This window comes from Mobula hypostoma, chromosome 9, assembly GCF_963921235.1.
Source record: "Mobula hypostoma chromosome 9, sMobHyp1.1, whole genome shotgun sequence".
Taxonomy (NCBI): domain Eukaryota; kingdom Metazoa; phylum Chordata; class Chondrichthyes; order Myliobatiformes; family Myliobatidae; genus Mobula; species Mobula hypostoma.
In genome coordinates this window covers 147,987,881-148,014,396 of record NC_086105.1, presented here as the reverse complement: position 1 = coordinate 148,014,396, position 26,516 = coordinate 147,987,881, and the positions used below count along the sequence as shown (strand labels likewise).

The window sequence follows — 26,516 nt, the reverse complement described above, 5'->3', positions numbered from 1 at the left end:
TTTCCCTTCAGTGACCCATCCCCTTGACCTTTCCATTCAGTGACCTTTGCCCTCATTGACCCCATTTCCTAGTGACCTTTCTTCTCAGAGGCCCTGTCCTATCTAATATTTTCCCTCAGAGACCCTCTGCCCTGTGACCCTTCCCCTTTTTTCTAGGAACCCCTCCCCGTGACCTTTCAGCAATTTGCATACTGACTGTTGCTTCTGGTGACACCTGCCCTCGCTGACCTCTGCCTCTGCGTGATACTCATCGCCCCATCCTGCCTGGATCTTGCTGTGCACTGACCCCTCCCCCTCTCTCCTCCAGCCAGGAAGCTGGGCCTGTACCAAGTCTTGGCTCCAAACGCCTTCTCCCAGTGCGAGGCGTTCGTCCCCATCCTGCGCAAGACCGTCTCCTCCACCCTGCATCAGGTAGGTCCCACCTTCAGGCAGCTTCCGGCCTCTGACTCCAACCTCCCTCCCCAGTCCTTGTCCTCAGGACCTCCCAACTTCTGCCTCCCTCCGTCCCTCTTGTTCATCAAAGGGGTCTCCACCGAGGCTGGTTCTGTCCACACTCCATTCCCTGGCGAGGTACTTGCTTAGAACAGCAAAACTCAGAAATAGGGCCCTTTGGCCCACAGTACCATGCTGAACTAGTTAATGACACAGTGTCCATATCCCTCCATTCCCTGCACACATACGTGCCTCAGAGCCACTTCACACCACCCCGGGCAGCTCATTCCAGTCGCCCACCACTCTGTGAGTGTCAAAAAAATCTTGTCCCACATCTTCTTCGAACTGATCCCCTCTCACCGTAAGTGCATGCTCTCTAATATTAGATTTTTAATCCTGGGGAGAAAAGATTCTAACTCAATACTCTATCTGTGTGTCTCATAATCGGATGAACTTTTATCAGGTCTCCTCTCCGCCGTTCCAGAGAAAACAACCCCTGTTGGTCCAATCTTTCTGTATATATTAGCATCCTGGTAAATCTCTTTTGCACCCTCTCCAGTTCCTCCACATCCTTCCTGTAGTGGTGTGACCAGAACTGAATGCAGTCCCCCAAACGTGGCCTGACCAGAGCGTTATGTAATTAGCACATAGAACACTACAGGCCCTTTGGCCCACGATGTTATGCCAACCTTTTAATCTACTCCAAGATCAATGTAACCCTTCCCTTCTACGTAGCCTCCATTTTTCTATCATCATCATCATCAGGTGCCGTGCCCAGTTTGAGCTTTGACTGCCACGGCCCACACACTCCTGTTTCGGGTCAAGTGGATCAATTCATTGGTATTCATTTCCAGTTCTCTGGCTGCTGTCTTCATCATCATTTGTCTTTGTCTTTGTCTTCCTCTTGCTTTCTTCCCTTCAATCTTTCCCATAATTACTGTGCATTCTAACTCCTCTTTCCTAATCACATGTCCAATGAAGTTACGTTGCCTTTTCATGATCTCACACATTATTTCTCTTTTTGTGTTTGCTCTGCTCATGACATCCTCGTGTGTGGCGAGGCTGTAAGGTGAGGGATCAGTGGGGGTGTAAGGTGAGGGGTGGGCAAGGATCTAGGGTGAGGGGTCGGCAGGGGTGAAAGGTGAGGGTCAGCAGGGGTGACCAAAGTGTTTGGTTTGCAGAAGGCCATGGTGCAGCTGGAGTGGTGTGACGGGACGGTGAAAAATCTACACGTGGACCCACCCCAACTCTACGAGTATCAGGTGAGGGTCACACATCCCCTTCATTGTCACCTCTCCCCTCACTCACCCTCCCCCTCACTCCCCTCCTCCTCCCTGCTCTCTGCCCTCTCTCCCTCAGTCCCACTCCACCTGTCCCACCAGCATTCAAAGATTCGAAGTACATTTATTATCAAAGTACGTAGACAGTAATCAACCCTGGGATTCGAACTCCCGCAGACAGCCACGAAACAAGGAAACATCATGGAACTTGTTCAATGAAAACATCAAACACCCAGTGTGCAGAAAAAAACAAATCGTGCAAATGGCAGAAAACAAGCGGGAGGAGAAGATGGAGGCGCAACGCAGCGCGCGCAGCCTCTGGTGAAATGATATCATCTTTGTTAAATAGGGGCCGTGCACATGTAGCCCCCCGGCCAACCTCAGGGTCGCTCGGCTCGCTGTCGTCTAGGGAAACAGCCCTCGGCCCCGCCAAACTGGGTAATTAGTTTGTGTGGATGCTGTGTGACGTACCCCACCCCGCCCAAATAACAGACAATACACCAGATACGATTAAATGATTTACAGTTTATAGATATTACTGGAACTATATAATTAATAGAGAATAAAATATAAAAGGAAAATAAAAGGCGCCACACTTATCAAAGTTCAATCTCTTCGTGCACAAACAGTTGGAGCTCAGGACCCTTCTTCTTCACCCTGCGACCCCTCGGACCACCTCGACCGGCAGCCTGGGACCAATAATGGTGGTCGACCAGACATTCCACACGAGTCCATCTCCGTCTCCTCTCCTCGCCGAATGCCCCACTCGGGGTCCGACCCCGTTAGCGGACATCACAGCACCTGGTCCATCCTCTGTCTCTCTCTCCCACCTTCTGCCTCCAAAACCCCGCGCATACAAATCTTCCAGATACACCAAAAGCATAACAACTGTCCCAATTGGTTCGTAACATCTTCTTATCACAGCCTAACCCAAAACAAGCTGCTAGCGCAGGAACTTTTTCAGCATTTAACATAACAAAGAAGCATTCCCAAGTATAACATAACAAAGAAGCCATTTTAATCAGCCTATGCAGTAACATAAAAGACGAAACCCCCTTACACACAATCCTGATTTGATGGAGGCAGCCGTGAGAAGCACGGAGGAACATCTGGAGAAACTTCTGAAATACCCGCTTCGCTGCCACTGCTACTGTGCGATCGAGAATCTCCGGAGGGGAAGGCCCCAAATCCTTGGCTTTGCTTGTTGCCTGTTGCCGGGGCTGGGGTCGAAGTGCTTGGCAGAGATGGTGCTCGGTGCTCAGTGTCGGAGGGCTGGTCGGAGGCTTGAAGTTTTCAGACGACTCAGAGTCGGACTGTGGTCGGGCATGGCAGGGAGAGTTTTCTTCCTTCTCCCGTCTGCGTGAGATGTGGGACTTTCAAGAGACTTTTAACTTTTTTTACCGTGCCCATGGCCTGTTCTTCATCAAGTTATGGTATTGTTGCACTGTTGTAACTATATGTTATAATTATGTGGTTTTGTTAGTTTTTCAGTTTTGGTCTGTCCTGTGTTTCTGTGATATCACACCGGAGGAATATTGTATCATTTCTTAATGCATGCATTACTAAATGACAATAAAAGAGGACTGTGTGTCCTCATAATCTGATCTAATCTAAATATCACACAGAATAAAACTTCAAACATAGAGTCCTTGAAACAGATCAGGAGTGTTCAGTTCAGTCCAGCTTGGCTCTGTGTCATTCTGTGACTGCTGACCATGGAGCAAGTCTGCCCGATCAAAATAGCATTTAAAAAAAAATAGAGTAACAAGAAACCAGAAACACGTATAACTGACCTGTCTGCAGGACGTCGCCTTTGGTCGTGTCGTTTGCTGGCGCCAGCTTGCACCAGTCTGTGATGCTCCATCATTCCCTTTCCAGTCCCTTTTCCTCCTCCCATCTTCCCCTTCCCTTCCCCCATTTCCCCTTCCTCCCCATCTTCCCTTTCCCTTCTCTCACTCCTTTGTTTCCTCCCCGACTCCCCTTCTCTCTCCCCATTTCTCTCTTGCTCCCTTCTTCCCTCTCTCTCCTACTCCCTCTTCACCTCTCTCCCCTCTCCTCTTTCTCTCCCCTCTCCCTCCCCGTTCCTTTCCCTCTTCACCCCTGTCTGCCCTCACCCACCCCTTCCCTCCCCATCTACCTCCTCTCCCCTCTCTCCCTCCCTTCCCCCTGACGTTCCCGGACTGACCGGTGTCCCCGGACTTTCTGCAGAAGCGTCTGTCCCGAGCCGTGAACCGGTTTGAACTCAGGATCAAGTGGCTGTCCAATCGCAGCAGGAGGATGTGGGGCAACCTGTGTGAGAAAAGGTCAGTGATTGACCCTGCCACCTAGCAGCCATGACCCTGATGACCCTGGGGCTGTGACCCCAATAACCCCGGTAATCCTGCAGCTGTGACCCCTGGCGACCCTATGGCCATGACCTCCCAGTAACCCGACGACCATGACTTCCCAACGACCCCTTGGCCATGACCCCCCCCCCCAGTGACCCCAGCGACTGTTGCTGCGACCCGGTGACCCTGGTTGGTATGGTGACTGTGACGAGGGGTTGCGGTCTCTGCCCCCACAGGGTGGTGGTGGTGTTGGATACCTCGATCTACAATGGCAGGTACATCATCCACCTTCAGCATGCCCTGCGGCTGCTCCTCGAACAGCAGCTCGCCAACCGCGACGCCTTCAACCTGTTAGCGTGAGTGAACCTTCTCTCACCCTGCCCCTCGCTCTCACACCCTCCCTCCTTCCCCTCTCCCTCCCTCCATTTTCCTTCTTTCTATCCACCCTCTCCCCCTCCCTCTCTGACCCCCTCCCACTCTGCCCCAACCCTGTCCCTCTCTTTTTCTTCCCCCTTTGTTCCTCTCATTAATCCTAGACCTTTGGAGCTTGCTGTTCCTCCTGCTTACCGCTTAGCCTAAGCGGATTTGGTGACCCTGGGGCTGTGCGGTGTGTGTGTGTGTGTGTGTGTACATGTACGTGGAGGGAGGGCGTTGGGATGGGTAGGGTGTTGGTGGGAGATGGGGTCTCCGTTCTTTACTGGGATGTTAACTGTTGTCCTGTCCAGGTTCGGGTCGGAGGTGAGGCGATTCCAGCCGGGCCTGGTTCCCGTTAGTCCTGACAACCTGCAAGCTGCCTGGAGGTGAGTTCCTGTGGTTCTGTTCCGGCTAAATCCTCACCCCCCCAACCACACCAGCCCCCTGCTCTGTTTCTGTTCCAACTAAACCCTCAGCCCCCTGTTGTTCTCTATACATTCCTTGTCGCTCCCCGATCTCCCCCACCCTCCACAGCTTGTCTGCTGTGTACCTGCAACTGCAGTCTGGTGAATCCCTCTTCCCTCCCTTGTGCCTCGCTCTTCCTTCACCTCCCCCTCTCTTTCTCCTTGTACGCTAGGGCGTCACGGTAGTGTGGCAGTTAGCGAACGCTTTGCAGTGCTGGTGATCCAGGTTCAATTCCTGCCGCAGTCCTTAAGGAATTGGGACGTTCTCCTGCGTTCTGAAAAGATGTACGGGTTAGGGTTAGTAAGTTGTGGGCACATTATATTGGCAGCAGAAGCTTGATAACATTGTGGGCTGCTTCCAGCACATCCTCGGACTGTGTTGACAATCGACTCAAACGATACATTTCACTGTGTTCCCCCCCCCACTTCAAAACATCCACCATCGTTCCGGTACCTAAAAAGACCAAGGTAACATGTCTGAACGACTGGCATCCTGTCACACTCACCTCAATAATAGCAAATGCTTAGAGAGGCTGGTCAAGGACCATGCTACCACCCACACTGGACCCCCTACAATTCCCCTACCGACACAACCGATCGACAGGCGACTCAATAGCCACAACTCTACACACCGTCCTTACACATCTGGAGAACAGGGATACTTATGTGAGAATGCTGTTCTTGGACTACAGTTCAGCATTCAACACCATAATTCCCTCCAGGCTCGACAAGAAGCTCAGAGACCTCGGCCTTCACTCTGCCTCGTGTAGCTGGATCCTGGACTTCCTGTCAGATTGTTGGCAGGTTGTAAGAGTGGACTCCCTCACCTCCAACCCTCTGACTCTCAATACAGGAGCCCCTCAGGGCTGCGTACTGAGTCCACTCCTTTACTCCCTGTATACCCATGACTGTATCGCCACCCACAGCTCCAATCTGCTAATTAAATTTGCCAACGACACTACATTGATTGGCTTTATCTCAAACAATAACGAGGTGGCCTACAGGGAAGAAGTCATCTCTCTGACACAGTGGTGTCAAGAAAACAACCTCTCCCTCAATGCCGCAAAAACAAAGGAGCTGGTTGTGGATTACAGGAAGAATGGAGACGGGCTAACTCCTATCAATGGATCTGGGGTTGAGAGGGTGAACAGCTTTAAGTTCCTCAGCATAAACATCACTGAGGATCTCACATGGTCTGTACACACCAGCTGTGTGGTGAAAATGGCACAACAACGCCTCTTTCACCTCAGCCAGTTGAAGAAGTTTGGTATGGGCCCCCATGTTCTAAGAACTTTCTACAGGGGCACAACTGAGAGCATCCTGACTGGCTGCATCACTGCCTGGTATGGGAACTGTACCTCCCTTAATCACAGGACTCTGCAGAGAGTGGTGCGGACAGCCCAGCACATCTGTAGTTGTGAACTTCCCAATATTCAGGACATTTATAGAGACAGGTGTGTAAAAAGGGCCCGGAAGATCACTGGGGACCCAAGTCACCCTGACCACAATCTATTCCAGCTGCTACCATCCGGGAAGTGGTACCGCAGCATAAAAGCCAGAACCAACAGGCTCCGGGACAGCTTCTTCCACCAGGCCATCAGACTGATTAATTCATGCTGATACAATTGTATTTCTATGTTATATTGACTGTCCTGTTGTACATATTATTTATTATAAATTACTATAAATTGCACATTGCACATTTGAACGGAGACATGATGTAAAGATTTTTACTCCTCATGTATTTGAAGGCTGTAAGTAATAAAGGCGATTCAATTCAATGTACAGGTGGCAAGTTCAAGATTCAAGATTGCTTAATGTCACTTCCAGTACACAAGTGTAAAGGAGAACAAAATAATTGTTACTCTGGATCTGATGCAGCACAAAAAAACACAATCAGATAAAGAACACAAAAATAAAGAAGCACAATAAATATAAATCACAAGATATCTTGTATACACAGATTGATTGTATGTCCATGAAGTGACGCTAGGTGTCTGTACACAAGGTGACTGACAGGAATTGATGAAGTAGTGGTGGTTGGGGAATCTTTATATAAGCTGACCCTTATCGTTACTCCAGGTGGAGCCTGTCCCTGCGGTGTGAAGGCAGCCGGAACCTGCTGGCCGCAATGAAGGCTGCGGTGGAGACGGATCCAGCCGACCTCCAGGCTCCCTGCGGCATCTACCTCCTCACCACCGGCATTCCTGACCAGCCACGGGTAGGACCTCACCACTAATACCGCAGGTCCCGGTCGCCTGAGATCAAAAGCACTCAGAGATCACAGAAATGGGGCCTTTATCCCATCCAGTCCATTTCAACCCCATCTTCTGCCCACACCCCTCCCATCCGCGCACTTATCCAAACTTCTCTTAGATGTTACAATGGAAGCTGCTTCCACTGGCAGCTCATTCCACACCCTCACCACCCTCTGAGTGAAGATGTTCCCCCTCATGTTCCTCATAAATATTTCACCTTTCAGCCATAACCGATGACCTCTAGTTCTACACTCAGCTACAGCCCTGATGAAGGGCCTCAGCCTGAGGCATCGGCTGCTTATTCATGTCCATAGTCGCTGCCTGACCTGCTGAGTTCCCACAGCATTTTGTGTGTGTTGCTCTGGATTTCCAGCATCCGCAGAACCTCTAGTTCTAACCTCACCCAGCCTCAGTGGAAAAAGCCTGCTTGCGCTTACCCTGTCTATACCCCTCATAATCTTGTCTACCTCTATCAAATCTCCCCTCGTTCTCCTACGCTCCAGGGAATAAAATCTGAACCTATTCAACCTCTTCCCTATAACTCAAGTCCTGGCTACATTCTTGTGAGATAGGTCAGGAAGGTGGGAGGGTGTCAGGTGGGTCCTGTAACCTGAAGACCATGGGGGGGGTGATGAGGAGAGATCTCCTGTGTTGTGCCTGGAGTAGGAGGGGGCGGGGAGGGGGCTGGAACACTGAAAGATGGACTTCCGCCGTAATAAAGGTGTTGTGTTTCTACAAAAGCTTAATCCAGACAGCACCAAACGCTGTACATCTTCAAGTTTCCAGATATTGTAGTTCAAATTAAAGTAAGGTTGTGTCATTAATGACACAGTCAGTTCTCTGGGGGAGGCAGGGTGTGGAGCCACCAATGGCACTTTGTTCCCATGGATACCGTGTGCACCCTCTCCAAGGACACCCGGACGCCAGGGCCTGGAAGAAGGGCTAGCATGTCTGTGAATGGCCACTTGGCCGGGCCTGCCTCAGCAAGTTGGTGCTTGAGCTGCCTCCCCTGTTTCGAGATTGTTTACTTGGTGTGGGGTGGGAGGCATTCTGATGGCAGAGGAAAGTGGTGCTGAGGTCGAGGAGAGGGGTCATGACGTGGTTAGAGGGTGGGACGGACCGATATGGCCTCGCCCAGAGGCCACGTGTTGGGCGAGCTCCAGATTTCAGACTCAGATTAGTTTATTTATCACAAGTACATCGATACATACAGTGAAATATGTCGTTTGCGTTAGCAGCCAACGCATCCCAAGGATGTGCTGAGGACAGCCCGCATGTGTCACCACACACTCTGGTGCCAACAGAGCAGGCCCACAATGTTCACAAAACAACACAAGCAACGAGAACCGAACAAGACAACAGCCAAACGAGCCCCTTTTGCACCCTCCCACCCACACACAGATACAAACAGTACAGGCCTCCAGCATCATGACTGCTCACCTCCAGGCCTCTGGCTTCCAGTCCCTGGCCCCAGACTCTTGGAATCGTAAACAACGGCCTCCTACCTCCACCCTCTGGCATAGACCCTCAGACTTTGGACTTCGGAATTCCAGACCTGCTGAGTTTGGTCTTTGATGTTCAGACCTTGACTGCTGGTGTAAATCCTGGGACAAATTGACCACGGGACTTTGAACTTCGGACTCAAACGGACCTCTGATCCCAGAGCTTGCCGACGGTGGGGTGGGGGTGGGAGAGGTCACCACCCTTGGGAGATCTGACCCTCTGTACCCACCCCCCCCTTCCTTTTCCACAGGTCACCATCTCCTCCTACGTCACTGAGGTTTGTGCTGGTCGCGACCTCCATCTCCATACCTGTCTCTTCAGCGTTGACCCCCAACCCGAGGGCACAGTAATGCCCCGCTACGCCTCCCCACGGGACACGGCGGATGCCCTCCGGGAACTGGCGAGGAGTGGCGGTGGGAGGTTCCACTGGTTCCAGGAGTCAGGTGAGTGAGAGCGCGAGGAGGGGAGGGTGACCCCCCCCCGTCAGTACTGGGATCTGCCTGTGCAGGGGAGGGGGGTGGGTGCAGTGGGTGACCCTCCAGAGTCTGCTAATCCCTGGGGCAGTACCCTTTAACAAAAAACTTTTTGTTACAAATCATGTTCTACAATACTAAATCAGAGAGACAAAAACAGTGAGAAAGTTCAAAGTAAATTTATTATCAAAGTACACGTCACCATCCACAAGCCAGAGATTCATTATCTTGTGGACACACTCAATATGTCTATAGAATAATAACATAACAGAACCAATGAAAGACCACACCAGCTTGGGTGCTCAACCAGTGGGCAAAGACAACAAACTCTGCAAATACAATAATAATAAAATAAATCAGCCATAAATATCGAGAACATAAGGTGAAGATTCCTTGAGAGGCCATTGGTGGTGAGAGCAGTTTGAGAGCTTCCAGAAATGCCCTCCCCTCTCCTTCCCTGTTCCCCGTTCCCATTTCCCTGTCTCACCTTATCTCCTTACCTGCCCATCTCCTCCCCCTGGTGATCCTCCTCCTCCCTTTCTTCCACGGCCTTCTGTCCTCTCCTGCTTCCCAGCTCTTTATTTCAGCCCCTGTACCTCTCCCGGTTTCATCTATCGCCTGCTCCCTTGTACCTCTTCCTCCCCTCCCCCAACCTCCTTACTCGGACTCCTCATCTTTTTCCTCCGCTCCTGATGAAGGGCCTGGGCCTGAACTGTCGACTGTTTACTCTTTGCCACGGATGCTGCCTGGCCTGCTGAGTTCCTCCAGCATTTTGTGTGTGCTGCTTTGATTTCCAGCACCTGCAGGTTTTCTCTGGTTTGAGAAGAGAGCATGTGCTGGGTGGTGGGGGTCTCTGATGATGGATGCTACTTTCCTGCGACAGTGTTTCATGTAGATGTGCTCGGTAGTGGGGAGGGTTTTACCCACGATGGACTGGGTTTTCCACTCAGGGTCATTGGTGTTTCCAGACCAGGCAGCCTGTCAATATGCTCTCCGATGTCCTACCGAATCTTCACAAATTCCTTAGCAAAAATTAATAACACAAACTCAATTAGATTAAAATGTTCCAGTCTCTGTCAAGGATGTTCCCAATGGTCTCGGGACAGTAAAAACTGCCAAGAGGATCTCCAGGGTCTCCCTCCCCCATTCGTGACACTTACTGAGAGCGTAGTGGTGGAAGAGCCCAAAGCATTGTTGAGGATCCCGACCGCCCATCCCACAATCTCTCAGAGCCACTACCCTCAGGAAGGAGGGACAGGAGCATCAGGACCCATCCCACAATCTCTCAGAGCCACTACCCTCAGGAAGGAGGGACAGGAGCATCAGGACCCGTCCCACAATCTCTCAGAGCCACTACCCTCAGGAAGGAGGGACAGGAGCATCAGGACTAGGACTGTCAGACTGGGTAACAGCTTCTTCCCTCAGGCTGGGAGACTGATGAATACCCTGTCACCACCGAGGTCTCGTCACTGGGACAGCGAGCTGTTTACTGTTTACCTTTGCTACACACTACATGCATTTTGAATTATATTTTATTAACTGGTTTGTAGTAAAATTCTGTTTGATGTGCTGTGTGTGGTATATGTTCTGTGGGTGCACCGTGGTCCGGAGGAAGGGTGTTTCGTTCAGTTGTACAGTCAGATGTCAATGAACTTGAACTCTCTGATTTCGGTGTCAGGTGATCTCCTCTGTCACACATCGGGTGTTACCTGACCCCCAAACAAACGGTGTAACCAAATTGGGACAATGGGAAATAGAGTTATTTCTCAACAACTGTGTGTTCCCTCTCCATGTTTATCTAAGCGCAAACGTACCCCCAGAACATCGCCAGGCTGTCCGCACAGGGGCTTGGGGGTGGGGGGGTCTCCTCAGCTGCCCGTTTCCGGGATAGGAGAATGGGTAAGGAGAATGGCAAATTAAATACAATGTTGGAAAATGCATGGTCATGCACTTAGAAATAAATATGTGGATTATTTTCTAAATGGGGAGAAAATTCAAAAATCTGAGATGCAAAGGGTCTTGTGAGTCCTTGTGAGGAACATCCTAAAGGTTAACTTGCAGATAGAGTCAGTGGTGAGGAAGGCAAATGCAATGTTAGGATTCATTTCAAGAGGTCTAGAATACAAGAGCAGGGACGTGATGCTGAGGCTTTATAAGGCACTGGTGAGGCCTCACCTTGGGTATTGTGAACAGTTTTGGACTTCTCATCTTAGAAGAGATGTGCTGGCACTGGAGAGGGTCTAGAGGAGGTTCACAAGGATGATTCCAGGAATGAAAGTGTTATCCTAAAAGGGACGTTTGATGGCTCTGGGTATGTACTCACCAGAATTCAGAGGATGAGAGGGGATTTCATTAAAACCTTTCGTATGTTGAAAAGGCCTAGAGGGTAGATGTGGGAAGGATGCTTGCCATGGTGGGGGAGTCGAGGACAAGAGGGCACAGCCTCAGGATAGAGGGGCATCCTTTCAAAACAGAGATTCAGAGTGTGGTGAATTGGTGGAATTTGTTACTACAGGCAGCTGCTGAGGCCAGGCCTCTGAGGTGTATTTAAGGAAGAGATTGAGAGATTCCTGATTGGGCATGGCATCACTGAAATGTTCCCACAACCCATGGACTCACTTTTAAGGACTCTTCACCTCATGACCTCGATATTTATTGCTTTGTCATTTGTTTATTATTGTTCTTTCTTTCTTTTTATATTTACACAGTTTGTTGTCTATTGAACACTGGTTGAATGCCCAATTTGATGCAGTCTTTCATTGATTTGTTATTTATGGATTTATTGAGTATGTCTGCAAGGAAATGTATCTCAGGGTTGTATGTGGAGAGAGAGATTTACTAGGAACAATCCACAGCCTGACTCTCAAGTTATTAGCCCTTTCCCTTACAGCAGTACAGCCTCCTTACAGACAGAGATGGAAATTGAACTCAGGCGACTGGTGCGGTAGTGCGCTGCGTTAACCGCTCTGCTACCATGCCACTTGCTTCCACTGATCCAGTGTTGCCCTCGGAGATCAGTTCCCAGGTGTCCAGTGTTGGCGGTGGCTCTGTAGCGGTCTCGGGGCCCCCAGGATGGGTGGGTCCCTCTCAATGCAGCCAGTGGTCACCGACAGTCTGGGCGGGCACCCTGTGGAGGCCCCCAAAGAGCGGCAGGCCAGTGGGCATCTGCACTGTCACCAGTGTTGGATTCCAATGCTTTTGATCCAAGGCTCTTTCAAAAGACATAAAACTTTACGATTGTTTTATTAAGCGTTAATAGAACGAAGAGAATTGGAAAAGAAAAGTAGTATGAATCTTAAGAAGAAAGGTATGAGGCCGGCTGGTGGCACAATGACGTCGGTGCCCGAGCCGGGAGCGGAGGTTCCCGGGTTCGAAACCGGTCAGGGCTGCCCCCGGGTACACTTCCCATCCGTGTCGGGTTGAGTGTCGAGATCGCAACTCGACCTCGTAAAATATGGGGAAAGATACTGTGAAAATGTCTGTGTGAGGAGTGGTGGGGCCACACAGTCTCTCTCTCGCTTTGTGCCTTGTAAAAAGCTATGAAAAGGACATCATCACGGACGCACGCACGCGTAGACACACACGCTCAGATTAGCACGCACGCAGGCACATGCAAAAAAATAGAAAGGTAAGGAAGATAGTAGACCAAGATGCTCAACCTTTCTTGTACCACAGAAAAGAGACATTCCATTCATATTTGTAGATAAGAGGTAACCAATCAGATAGTTGCTTTTCAAATAATGTGATACCAAAGAAGCTTCCAGAAAGAGAGAGAAGTGAAACCACTAGGGGGGCAGGCTGAATAATTACATCTACACACTGCGACCACTAGGGGGCACACTGAACAATTCCATATACACACTGTGACCACTAGGGGGCACACTGAGCAATTCCATATACATACCGTGACCACTAGGGGGCACACTGAACAATTCCATATACATACCGTGACCACTAGGGGGCACACTGAACAATTCCATATACATACCGTGACCACTAGGGGGCACACTGAACAATTCCATATACATACTGTGACCACTAGGGAGCACACTGACCAATTCCATATACATACTGCGACCACTAGGGGGCACACTGAACAATTCCATATACATACCGTGACCACTAGGGGGCACACTGAACAATTCCATATACATACTGTGACCACTAGGGGGCACACTGAACAATTCCATATACATACTGTGACCACTAGGATACATACTAAACAGTTACATGTTTGTAAGTAGTTACATAAAATACAAGCAAGCGTAAATTGTTAAACTGCAAAAAAAACAACTACTATACAATCTAATTCAACAGCAGAGAAGGGTTAACCATTACCCTGGTCACTGAACATCTCCTCCTTTGGTCTGGTTTTAGGTATCATTGAGAGTGACGATATTCAGCTTATATCGGCTGAAATGGAGAAAGCAGCTAACTATTCTGAAAAGGTACTGCTCAATTGTTGCTGTATTAGACACTGCCGATGTTCCAGGCCAGACCCCTGTAGCTGTATGTTTTTAATATACTCAGTGGCCACTTTATTAGGTATCCCCTGGTTGGATGTTCATGGTCTTCTGCTGCTGTAGCCCATCCACTTCAAGGTTTGACATATTGTGCATTCAGAGATGCTCTTCTGCACATCACTGTTGTAATGTGTGGTTATCTGAGTTACTGTCACCTTCCTGTCAGCTTGAAACAATCTGACCATTCTCCTCTGACCTCTCTCATTAACAAGGCGATTTCACCCACAGAACTGCTGCTCACTGGATGTTTTTTTGTTTTTCACACCACTCTCTGTAAACTCTAGAGACTGTTGTGAATGAAAATCCCAGGAGATCAGCAGTTTCTGAGATACTCAAACCACCTCATCTGGCACCAGCAATCATTCCACGATCAAAGTCACGTAGATCAATTCTCTTCCCCATTCTGATGTTTGGTCTGAACAACAACTGAACGTCTTGACCATGTCTGCATGCTTTTATGCATTGAGCTGCTGCCACATGATTGGCTGATCAGATATGAGCAGATTTATCGTAGTACTTAATAAAGTGGCCGCTAAGTGTAATAATCAGGGATCACAAAACTACTTACAATTTCAAATTAAAATATGATTACTATTTTCTACAGAGCATTTAAGTCCCTGAGGGGCCTACTGTTCTCAGCACTCCCCCTCTGTGACAGTGGATACCACACACTTGCTTCTCCAGGAACACCTGGGCGTGGATGTGAAACGTCTTTCCTCCCGGGCATTTCATTCCTCAGCACTCTAACAGTAGCCCAAACACAGTTAGCAGTGAAACCTTTACCAGGGCATTGCAGCTGAGGGCAGGAGTCATCTTGGGCAGAGCCCTCGACTGCTCACTGCCTGGCCCAGGAGTAAGCGGACCAGGAGACCCCCCCCCCACCCCACCGATCTCTTCTTTATCTTCCTCCTGGCCATTCACAGGTCTGGGTGGTGGGTGGTTGAAGGCTCTATCCGAGTTGACTGCCTGACGCCCTTCCGGGGGTCACATCCGTGCCTGGGAGTTCTCGGATAACCACACAATGACTTGGGCTCCACAGCCACCTGCGGCAACGAGTTCCACAGATTCACCACTCTCTGGCTAACGAAATTCCTCCCCATCTCCTTTCTAAATGGGTGCCCCTCTATTCTGAGGCTGTGCCCTCTGGTCGTAGACTCCCCCACTGTAGGAGACACCCTCCCCACGTTCACTCCACCGCGGCTTTCAGTATTTGGTAGAGTTCAATAAGATTTCCCCTCGTTCTTCTAAACTGTAGCAAGTACAGGCCCAGAGCCATCCAGCGCTCGTCGTGTGCTAAACCGTTCATTCCCGGGAATCATTCCTCTGAAGGTCCTCGGGATTCTCTCCAATGGCAGTACATCCCTTCGTGGATGTGGAGCCACAAACTGCCCGCAGTACTCCACATGTGTTCGGAAAACTGACTGCTGTGCTTTCTACCCCAACCCCTGCAGAGTGCCCTGCTGCTGCAGTCGCTACGCCAACGCTCGGGGAGGCCTCGAGAAGACACGGTGGTCCCAGCCGAGGGTCTGCAGCAGGCGTTGAGAAAGGGCGATCGGCACCCTCCGAAGCTGCTGGCTCCAAAGCCCACAGCCCTGTCTCTGGCCAGGATGGTGAGACCCCCAGTACATCCAGTCATGAGATTGTAGCTATCAGCATTACACCAGCACTGGAGAGCTGGCATCACCACAGACTCAATCAACCACACAGCTCCACGGTCTTAGAAGTGCAGAATAGGACGGTGTGGAGGGAGCTTCACTCTGTGTCTGACCCAGGAGTGTCTGATGGGACGGTGTGGAGGGAGATTCACTCTGTGTCTGACCCCGGGAGTGTCTGATGGGACGGTGTGTGTCTGACCCCGGGAGTGTGTGATGGGACGTTGTGGAGGGAGTTTCACTCTGTGTCTGACCCAGGAGTGTCTGATGGGACGGTGTGGAGGGAGATTCACTCTGTGTCTGACCCCGGGAGTGTGTGATGGGACAGTGTGGAGGGAACTTCACTCTGTGTCTGACCCCGGGAGTGTGTGATGGGACAGTGTGGAGGGAACTTCACTCTGTGTCTGACCCCGGGAGTTTGTGATGGGACGGTCTGTGTCTGACCCCGGGAGTGTCTGATGGGACGGTGTGGAGGGAGATTCACTCTGTGTCTGACCCCGGGAGTGTGTGATGGGACAGTGTGGAGGGAACTTCACTCTGTGTCTGACCCAGGAGTGTGTGGAGGGAACTTCACTCTGTGTCTGACCCCGGGAGTGTGTGATGGGACGGTGTGGAGGGAGCTTCACTCTGTGTCTGACCCCAGGAGTGTGTGATGGGACAGTGTAGAGGGAGCTTCACTCTGTGTCTGACCCTGGGAGTGTGTGATGGGACAGTGCGGAGGGAGCTTCAGTCTGTGTCTGACCCCGGGAGAGTGTGATGGGACGTTGTGGAGGGAGTTTCACTCTGTGTCTGACACAGGAGTGTGTGATGGGACGGTGTGGAGGGAACTTCACTCTGTGTCTGACCCCAGGAGTGTGTGATGGGACGGTGTGGAGGGAGATTCACTCTGTGTCTGACCCCGGGAATGTGTGATGGGACAGTGTGTGTCTGACCTCAGCAGTGTGTGATGGGACGATGTGGAGGGAGATTCACTCTGTGTCTGACCCCGGGAGTGTGTGATGGGACAGTGTGGAGGGAGTTTCACTCTGTGTCTGACCCCGGGAGTGTGTGATGGGACAGTGTAGAGGGAGCTTCACTCTGTGTCTGACCCCGGGAGTGTGTGATGGGACAGTGTGGAGGGAGTTTCACTCTGTGTCTGACCCCGGGAGTGTGTGATGGGACAGTGTAGAGGGAGCTTCACTCTGTGTCTGACCCCGGGAGTGTGTGATGGGACAGTGTGGAGGGAGTTTCACTCTGTGACTGACCCCGGGAGTGTATGATGGGACGGTGTGGAGGGAGATTCACTCTGTGTCTGACCCCGGGAATGTGTGATGGGACAGTGTGGAGGGAGATTCGCTCTGTGTCTGACCCCGGGAGTGTGTGATGGGACGATGTGGAGGGAGATTCACTCTGTGTCTGACCCCGGGAGTGTGTGCTGGGACAGTGTGGAGGGAGTTTCGCTCTGTGTCTGACCCCGGGAGTGTGTGATGGGACGGTGTGGAGGGAGATTCACTCTGTGTCTGACCCCGGGAGTGTGTGATGGGACAGTGTGGAGGGAGTTTCACTCTGTGTCTGACCCCGGGAGTGTGTGATGGGACAGTGTAGAGGGAGCTTCACTCTGTGTCTGACCCCGGGAGTGTGTGATGGGACAGTGTGGAGGGAGTTTCACTCTGTGTCTGACCCCGGGAGTGTGTGATGGGACAGTGTAGAGGGAGCTTCACTCTGTGTCTGACCCCGGGAGTGTGTGATGGGACAGTGTGGAGGGAGTTTCACTCTGTGACTGACCCCGGGAGTGTATGATGGGACGGTGTGGAGGGAGATTCACTCTGTGTCTGACCCAGGGAATGTGTGATGGGACAGTGTGGAGGGAGATTCGCTCTGTGTCTGACCCCGGGAGTGTGTGATGGGACGATGTGGAGGGAGATTCACTCTGTGTCTGACCCCGGGAGTGTGTGCTGGGACAGTGTGGAGGGAGTTTCGCTCTGTGTCTGACCCCGGGAGTGTGTGATGGGACAGTGTGGAGGGAGTTTCACTCTGTGTCTGACCCCGGGGGTGTGTGATGGGACAGTGTAGAGGGAGCTTCACTCTGTGTCTGACCCCGGGAGTGTGTGATGGGACGGTGTGGAGGGAGCTTCACTCTGTGTCTGACCCCGGGAGTGTGTGATGGGACGGTGTGGAGGGAGCTTCACTCTGTGTCTGACCCCGGGAGTGTGTGATGGGACGGTGTGGAGGGAGCTTCACTCTGTGTCTGACCTGGGAGTGTGTGATGGGACGATGTGGAAGGAGCTTCACTCTGTGTCCGACCCCGGGAGTGTGTGATGGGACGGTGAGGAGGGAGTTCCACTCTGTGTCTGACCCCGGGAGTGTGTGATGGGACGGTGTGGAGGGAGTTTCACTCTGTGTCTGACCCCGGGGGTGTGTGATGGGACGGTGTGGAGGGAGTTTCACTCTGTGTCTGACCCGGGAGTGTGTGATGGGACGGTGTGGAGGGAGCTTCACTCTGTGTCTGACCCCGGGAGTGTGTGATGGGACGGTGAGGAGGGAGTTTCACTCTGTGTCTGACCCCGGGAGTGTGTGATGGGACGGTGAGGAGGGAGTTTCACTCTGTGTCTGACCCCGGGAGTGTGTGATGGGACGGTGAGGAGGGAGTTTCACTCTGTGTCTGACCCCGGGAGTGTGTGATGGGACGGTGAGGAGGGAGTTTCACTCTGTGTCTGACCCTGGGAGTGTGTGATGGGACAGTGTGGAGGGAGTTTCACTCTGTGTCCGACCCCGGGAGTGTGTGATGGGACGATGTGGAGGGAGCTTCACTCTGTGTCTGACCCTGGGAGTGTGTGATGGGACGATGTGGAGGGAGCTTCACTCTGTGTCTGACCCTGGGAGTGTGTGATGGGACGATGTGGAGGGAGCTTCACTCTGTGTCTGACCCTGGGAGTGTGTGATGGGACGATGTGGAGGGAGATTCACTCTGTGTCTGACCCCGGGAGTGTGTGATGGGACAGTGTGGAGGGAGTTTCACTCTGTGTCTGACCCTGGGAGTGTGTGATGGGACGGTGTGGAGGGAGCTTCACTCTGTGTCTGACCCGGGAGTGTGTGATGGGACGATGTGGAGGGAGTTTCACTCTGTGACTGACCCCGGGAGTGTGTGATGGGACAGTGTGGAGGGAGTTTCACTCTGTGTCTGACCCCGGGAGTGTGTGATGGGACGATGTGGAGGGAGCTTCACTCTGTGTCTGACCCCGGGAGTGTGTGATGGGACGATGTGGAGGGAGATTCACTCTGTGTCTGACCCCGGGAGTGTGTGATGGGACGGTGAGGAGGGAGTTTCACTCTGTGTCTGACCCCGGGAATGTGTGATGGGACGATGTGGAGGGAGTTTCACTCTGTGTCTGACCCCGGGAGTGTGTGATGGGACGGTGAGGAGGGAGATTCACTCTGTGTCTGACCCCAGGAGTGTGTGATGGGACGGTGTGGAGGGAGATTCACTCAGTGTCTGACCCCGGGGGTGTGTGATGGGACGATGTGGAGGGAGTTTCACTCTGTGTCTGACCCGGGAGTGTGTGATGGGACGATGTGGAGGGAGATTCACTCTGTGTCTGACCCCGGGAGTGTGTGATGGGACGGTGTGGAGGGAGCTTCACTCTGTGTCTGACCCCGGGAGTGTGTGATGGGACGGTGTGGAGGGAGTTTCACTCTGTGTCCGACCCCGGGAGTGTGTGATGGGACGGTGTGGAGGGAGCTTCACTCTGTGTCCGACCCCGGGAGTGTGTGATGGGACGATGTGGAGGGAGCTTCGCTCTGTGTCTGACCCGGGAGTGTGTGATGGGACAGTGTGGAGGGAGTTTCGCTCTGTGTCCGACCCCGGGAGTGTGTGATGGGACAGTGTAGAGGGAGCTTCACTCTGTGTCTGACCCCGGGAGTGTGTGATGGGACGGTGTGGAGGGAGTTTCACTCTGTGTCTGACCCCGGGAGTGTGTGATGGGACGGTGTGGAGGGAGTTTCACTCTGTGTCTGACCCCGGGAGTGTGTGATGGGACGGTGTGGAGGGAGCTTCACTCTGTGTCTGACCCCGGGAGTGTGTGATGGGACAGTATGGAGGGAGTTTCACTCTGTGTCTGACCCGGGAGTGTGTGATGGGACGGTGTGGAGGGAGATTCACTCTGTGTCTGACCCCGGGAGTGTGTGATGGGACGGTGTGGAGGGAGTTTCACTCTGTGTCTGACCCCGGGAGTGTGTGATGGGACAGTATGGAGGGAGTTTCACTCTGTGTCTGACCCCGGGAGTGTGTGATGGGACGGTGTGGAGGGAGCTTCACTCTGTGTCTGACCCCGGGAGTGTGTGATGGGACAGTATGGAGGGAGTTTCACTCTGTGTCTGACCCGGGAGTGTGTGATGGGACGGTGTGGAGGGAGCTTCACTCTGTGTCTGACCCCGGGAGTGTGTGATGGGACAGTATGGAGGGAGTTTCACTCTGTGTCTGACCCGGGAGTGTGTGATGGGACGGTGAGGAGGGAGTTTCACTCTGTGTCTGACCCTGGGAGTGTGTGATGGGATGGTGTAGAGGGAGTTTCACTCTGTGTCTGACCCCGGGAGTGTGTGATGGGATGGTGTAGAGGGAGTTTCACTCTGTGTCTGACCCGGGAGTGTGTGATGGGACGGTGAGGAGGGAGTTTCACTCTGTGTCTGACCCCGGGAGTGTGTGATGGGACGGTGTAGAGGGAGTTTCACTCTGTGTCTGACCCCGGGAGTGTGTGATGGGACAGTATGGAGGGAGTTTCACTCTGTGTCTGACCCGGGAGTGTGTGATGGGACGGTGAGGAGGGAGTTTCACTCTGTGTCTGACCCTGGGAGTGTGTGATGGGACGGTGAGGAGGGAGTTTCACTCTGTGTCTGACCCTGGGAGTGTGTGATGGGACGATGTGGAAGGAGATTCGCTCTGTGTCCGACCCCGGGAGTGTGTGATGGGACGGTGTGGAGGGAGCTTCACTCTGTGTCTGACCCTGGGAGTGTGTGATGGGACGATGTGGAAGGAGATTCACTCTGTGTCTGACCCTGGGAGTGTGTGATGGGACGATGTGGAAGGAGATTCACTCTGTGTCTGACCCCGGGAGTGTGTGATGGGACGATGTGGAGGGAGCTTCACTCTGTGTCTGACCCCGGGAGTGTGTGATGGGACAGTGTGGAGGGAGCTTCACTCTGTGTCTGACCCCGGGAGTGTGTGATGGGACGATGTGGAGGGAGCTTCACTCTGTGTCCGACCCCGGGAGTGTGTGATGGGACGGTGTGGAGGGAGCTTCACTCTGTGTCTGACCCCGGGAGTGTGTGATGGGACGGTGTGGAGGGAGCTTCACTCTGTGTCTGACCCCGGGAGTGTGTGATGGGACGGTGTGGAGGGAGCTTCACTCTGTGTCTGACCCCGGGAGTGTGTGATGGGACGGTGAGGAGGGAGTTTCACTCTGTGTCTGACCCTGGGAGTGTGTGATGGGACGGTGTGGAGGGAGCTTCACTCTGTGTCTGACCCCGGGAGTGTGTGATGGGACGGTGTGGAGGGAGTTTCACTCTGTGTCTGACCCTGGGAGTGTGTGGTGGGACGGTGAGGAGGGAGTTTCACTCTGTGTCTGACCCCGGGAGTGTGTGATGGGACGGTGTGGAGGGAGCTTCACTCTGTGTCTGACCCCGGGAGTGTGTGATGGGACGGTGTGGAGGGAGCTTCACTCTGTGTCTGACCCCGGGAGTGTGTGATGGGACGGTGAGGAGGGAGTTTCACTCTGTGTCTGACCCTGGGAGTGTGTGATGGGACGATGTGGAGGGAGCTTCACTCTGTGTCCGACCCCGGGAGTGTGTGATGGGACGGTGTGGAGGGAGATTCACTCTGTGTCTGACCCCGGGAGTGTGTGATGGGACGATGTGGAGGGAGATTCACTCTGTATCTGACCCCGGGAGTGTGTGATGGGACGGTGTGGAGGGAGCTTCACTCTGTGTCTGACCCCGGGAGTGTGTGATGGGACAGTGTGGAGGGAGTTTCACTCTGTGTCCGACCCCGGGAGTGTGTGATTGGACAGTGTGGAGGGAGTTTCACTCTGTGTCTGACCCCGGGAGTGTGTGATGGGACGATGTGGAGGGAGCTTCACTCTGTGTCTGACCCCGGGAGTGTGTGATGGGACAGTATGGAGGGAGTTTCACTCTGTGTCTGACCCCGGGAGTGTGTGATGGGACGGTGAGGAGGGAGATTCACTCTGTGTCTGACCCCGGGAGTGTGTGATGGGACGGTGTGGAGGGAGATTCACTCTGTGTCTGACCCCGGGAGTGTGTGATGGGACGGTGAGGAGGGAGTTTCACTCTGTGTCTGACCCCGGGAGTGTGTGATGGGACGGTGTGGAGGGAGATTCACTCTGTGTCTGACCCCGGGAGTGTGTGATGGGACGGTGTGGAGGGAGATTCACTCTGTGTCTGACCCCGGGAGTGTGTGATGGGACGGTGTGGAGGGAGTTTCACTCTGTGTCTGACCCCGGGAGTGTGTGATGGGACGGTGTGGAGGGAGATTCACTCTGTGTCTGACCCCGGGAGTGTGTGATGGGACGGTGTGGAGGGAGCTTCACTCTGTGTCTGACCCCGGGAGTGTGTGATGGGACGGTGAGGAGGGAGTTTCACTCTGTGTCTGACCCCGGGAGTGTGTGATGGGACAGTGTGGAGGGAGTTTCACTCTGTGTCTGACCCCGGGAGTGTGTGATGGGACGGTGAGGAGGGAGTTTCACTCTGTGTCTGACCCCGGGAGTGTGTGATGGGACAGTGTGGAGGGAGCTTCACTCTGTGTCTGACCCCGGGAGTGTGTGATGGGACGGTGTGGAGGGAGCTTCACTCTGTGTCTGACCCTGGGAGTGTGTGATGGGACGGTATGGAGGGAGTTTCACTCTGTGTCTGACCCCGGGAGTGTGTGATTGAACAGTGTGGAGGAAGTTTCACTCTGAGTTTGACCCGGGAGTGTGTGATGGGACGGTGTGGTGGGAGGTTAATTTTGTGTCTGACCCCGGGAGTGTGTGATGGGACGGTGTGGAGGGAGTTTCACTCTGTGTCTGACCCCGGGAGTGTGTGATGGGACGGTGTGGAGGGAGATTCACTCTGTGTCTGACCCCGGGAGTGTGTGATGGGACGGTGTGGAGGGAGCTTCACTCTGTGTCTGACCCCGGGAGTGTGTGATGGGACGGTGAGGAGGGAGTTTCACTCTGTGACTGACCCCGGGAGTGTGTGATGGGACGGTGTGGAGGGAGCTTCACTCTGTGTCTGACCCCGGGAGTGTGTGATGGGACGGTGAGGAGGGAGTTTCACTCTGTGACTGACCCCGGGAGTGTGTGATGGGACGGTGTGGAGGGAGCTTCACTCTGTGTCTGACCCCGGGGGTGTGTGATGGGACGGTGAGGAGGGAGTTTCACTCTGTGTCTGACCCCGGGAGTGTGTGATGGGACGGTGTGGAGGGAGCTTCACTCTGTGTCTGACCCCGGGAGTGTGTGATGGGACGGTGTGGAGGGAGCTTCACTCTGTGTCTGACCCCGGGAGTGTGTGATGGGACGGTGAGGAGGGAGTTTCACTCTGTGTCTGACCCCGGGAGTGTGTGATGGGACGATGTGGAGGGAGCTTCACTCTGTGTCTGACCCCGGGAGTGTGTGATGGGACGGTGAGGAGGGAGTTTCACTCTGTGTCTGACCCCGGGAGTGTGTGATGGGACGGTGAGGAGGGAGTTTCACTCTGTGTCTGACCCTGGGAGTGTGTGATGGGACGATGTGGAAGGAGATTCACTCTGTGTCTGACCCCGGGAGTGTGTGATGGGACGGTGAGGAGGGAGTTTCACTCTGTGTCTGACCCCGGGAGTGTGTGATGGGACGGTGAGGAGGGAGTTTCACTCTGTGTCTGACCCTGGGAGTGTGTGATGGGACGATGTGGAAGGAGATTCACTCTGTGTCTGACCCCGGGAGTGTGTGATGGGACGGTGAGGAGGGAGTTTCACTCTGTGTCTGACCCCGGGAGTGTGTGATGGGACGGTGAGGAGGGAGTTTCACTCTGTGTCTGACCCTGGGAGTGTGTGATGGGACGATGTGGAAGGAGATTCACTCTGTGTCTGACCCCGGGAGTGTGTGATGGGACAGTGTGGAGGGAGTTTCACTCTGTGTCTGACCCCGGGAGTGTGTGATGGGACGGTGTGGAGGGAGTTTCACTCTGTGTCTGACCCTGGGAGTGTGTGATGGGACGATGTGGAAGGAGATTCACTCTGTGTCTGACCCCGGGAGTGTGTGATGGGACAGTATGGAGGGAGTTTCACTCTGTGTCTGACCCCGGGAGTGTGTGATGGGACGGTGAGGAGGGAGTTTCACTCTGTGTCTGACCCCGGGAGTGTGTGATGGGACGGTGAGGAGGGAGTTTCACTCTGTGTCTGACCCTGGGAGTGTGTGATGGGACGATGTGGAAGGAGATTCACTCTGTGTCTGACCCCGGGAGTGTGTGATGGGACAGTGTGGAGGGAGTTTCACTCTGTGTCTGACCCCGGGAGTGTGTGATGGGACGGTGTGGAGGGAGTTTCACTCTGTGTCTGACCCTGGGAGTGTGTGATGGGACGATGTGGAAGGAGATTCACTCTGTGTCTGACCCCGGGAGTGTGTGATGGGACAGTATGGAGGGAGTTTCACTCTGTGTCTGACCCCGGGAGTGTGTGATGGGACGGTGAGGAGGGAGTTTCACTCTGTGTCTGACCCCGGGAGTGTGTGATGGGACGGTGAGGAGGGAGTTTCACTCTGTGTCTGACCCCGGGAGTGTGTGATGGGACAGTGTGGAGGGAGTTTCACTCTGTGTCTGACCCCGGGAGTGTGTGATGGGACGGTGAGGAGGGAGTTTCACTCTGTGTCTGACCCCGGGAGTGTGTGATGGGACGATGTGGAAGGAGTTTCACTCTGTGTCTGACCCTGGGAGTGTGTGATGGGCCGAGACCCTTCACCCGGCCTGGGAAGGAAGGGGGTAGAAGCCAACACAAGATGGGGGAGGGGTGTAGTACAAGTTGGCAGGTGATAGGTGAGACCAGGTGAGGGGGAAGGTGGGTTGGGGGGGGAGGATGAGGTAAGAGGTTGGGAGGGGATGGTGGAAGAGGTAAAGGGCTGAAGAAGATGGAATCTGATAGGAGAGAAGAGAGGGAGAAAGGGAAAGGGAAGGGGAACCAAAGGGAGGTGATGGGCAGGTGGGAAGGGCTGAGAGGGTGTTTCCAGTATTGGGAGTGTCTGGAACCAGAGGGCACAGCCTCAGTATTGGGTGTCCCTTTGGAACAGAGATGGGGAGGAATTTCTTCAGCCAAGGGTGGTGAATCTGTGAAATTCATTGCCACAGAGAGCTGTGGAGACCAAGTCATTGGATATATTTAAAGTGAAGTTTTAACAGGTTCTTGATTAGTCAGGGTGTCAAAGATTATGGGGAGAAAGCAGGAGAGTGGGGCTGAGAGAGAGAAAATAAATCAGCAATGATGGAATGGTGGAGTAGACTCGATGGGCCAAATGGCCTAATTCTGCCCCTGAGCCCAATGGAGGATGTTTACGGGAGATCTGTGGGCACTCGGTATGTAAGTAATCTGTCAGAGAGGACAGGAACAGAGTCAACACTTGGAGATGTATTTGCACAGGAACACAGAGGGATTTGGGAAATCAGTGCTGGAAGTGGGATCGGTATGGACAGGCCTGGTTGGCGTAGAGACAGCGGGACAAAGGGCCAGTTGGTGTCTGTTGTCTGAGGGACTGCTGAGTATCAGCAGGTCCTTGTGACTTTCTGAGAGGGAGGTGGAGGGGATGGAAGGCCAGAGCTAACGGGATCTCACTCTGCCTCTCCAGCGAGCGCGGGAGGACGGAGGAGAGGAGAGCCGGCTGGCACTGACCGGGCGTGTGAGCAGTGGGAAGGCTGCCGGCCCTCGAGGTGGGTGAGCAGAGTCCGACTCAGTTTCCTTCACCGTCTGCCCCTCGAAACCGCCAGGGAAGTGCACCACTGGTGTGAACAACCCACACGAGCTAACGCTGTGCTGGGGGCAGCCCGCAAGCGTCACCTCACATTCCGGCACCAACACAGCGCGTCCATTAGCACAACTCAAACCACAGGCAACAGCAACACTTCCCTGGAGCACAGCAGAAGGAGGGGAGACCGGATCGAGGGTACACAATTATGAGGGGTATAGATGAGTAAATGCAAGCAGGTTGGGTGAGATTGGATCTAGAGGTCATGGGTTAAGGGTGAAAGGGGAAGTGTTTAAGGGGATGCCTTCACTCGGGGGGTTGAGAGTGGAGAACGAGCTGCCAGTGGATGTGGGTTTGATTGGGACATTTAAGAGAAGTTTGGATCAGTACATGGATGGGAGAGTTATGGAGGGCGATGGTCTGGGTGTGGGTCAATAGGATGAGGCAGGGTAATAATTCAGCAGAAACAAAACGGGCCAAGTGGTCTGCGCTGCCATGTTCTGTGACTCTAAACCACTTTCCCAGCCTCCCCCTCCCCTCACCCCGCACACACACCCCCAGGACCGGCTGCCTTGGAGCCCCCAGCACCTGGTTCCGGACTCAGCCTGAGGTGCGTCAGTGTTGGTTGTCGGTGAGGAGGTGTTATCACCAATCTGCACTGACTCTGGATTCCCGATGGGGAGGGCCAGGCTCCAGTTGCAGACGGAGGATCGGCGGCCCAGGTTTTGGAGCTCGTTGATGAGTACTGAGGGTTTGGTGGTGCTGAAGGCTGAGCTGTAATCAGTAATCAGCAGCCTGACGCAGGTATTGCTGTTGTCCCAGATGGTCCAGGAGCGACTGGCGAGCCAGGGAGATTGCATCCACTGCGGACCTGTTGCGCTGGAAGGCAAATTGCAGTGGGTCCGTGCGCGCAGCGGGAGGTAGGGGTGGCCGGAGGGCAGTGAGGACTGAGAGTTCCCCTTCTCGCCCAGTTCTGGGGTTGGTGAGGTTGGGAACAGGGTCGTCTCCTCTCCTTGGGCTCAGCTAACGTCTGCAAAATGACGGTTCCTTCTCCAGCTCATCCCGGCACAAAACGACCGCGCTCTTTCCTGGAAAGTCGGAAGGTTTCGAGGTCAGCATTTTACACCGATCAGGGGAGTAAAGTAGGTGAGTACGGCCATGAACATATAACACAGGGACAGGCACAGTGTGTCCATGCTGGCTGAGCTAGTCCAGTTGGCCCAGGTTTGTCCCA

General features: G+C 53.4%; 1 protein-coding gene across 1 annotated transcript in view; it reads left to right on the top strand.

Annotated features, from left to right (window-relative positions):
- Positions 1 to 26,516, top strand: part of vwa3a (von Willebrand factor A domain containing 3A) — a 66,314-nt gene that overhangs the window by 13,027 nt on the left and 26,771 nt on the right. The window contains exons 13-23 of the mRNA XM_063057526.1: positions 308 to 411; positions 1,614 to 1,694; positions 3,921 to 4,015; positions 4,276 to 4,395; positions 4,765 to 4,839; positions 7,000 to 7,138; positions 8,929 to 9,121; positions 13,529 to 13,599; positions 15,126 to 15,284; positions 25,166 to 25,247; positions 26,339 to 26,428. Of these exons, the coding sequence (XP_062913596.1) occupies positions 308 to 411; positions 1,614 to 1,694; positions 3,921 to 4,015; positions 4,276 to 4,395; positions 4,765 to 4,839; positions 7,000 to 7,138; positions 8,929 to 9,121; positions 13,529 to 13,599; positions 15,126 to 15,284; positions 25,166 to 25,247; positions 26,339 to 26,428 (1,209 nt within the window). The remainder of the gene's footprint in view (positions 1 to 307; positions 412 to 1,613; positions 1,695 to 3,920; positions 4,016 to 4,275; positions 4,396 to 4,764; positions 4,840 to 6,999; positions 7,139 to 8,928; positions 9,122 to 13,528; positions 13,600 to 15,125; positions 15,285 to 25,165; positions 25,248 to 26,338; positions 26,429 to 26,516) is intronic.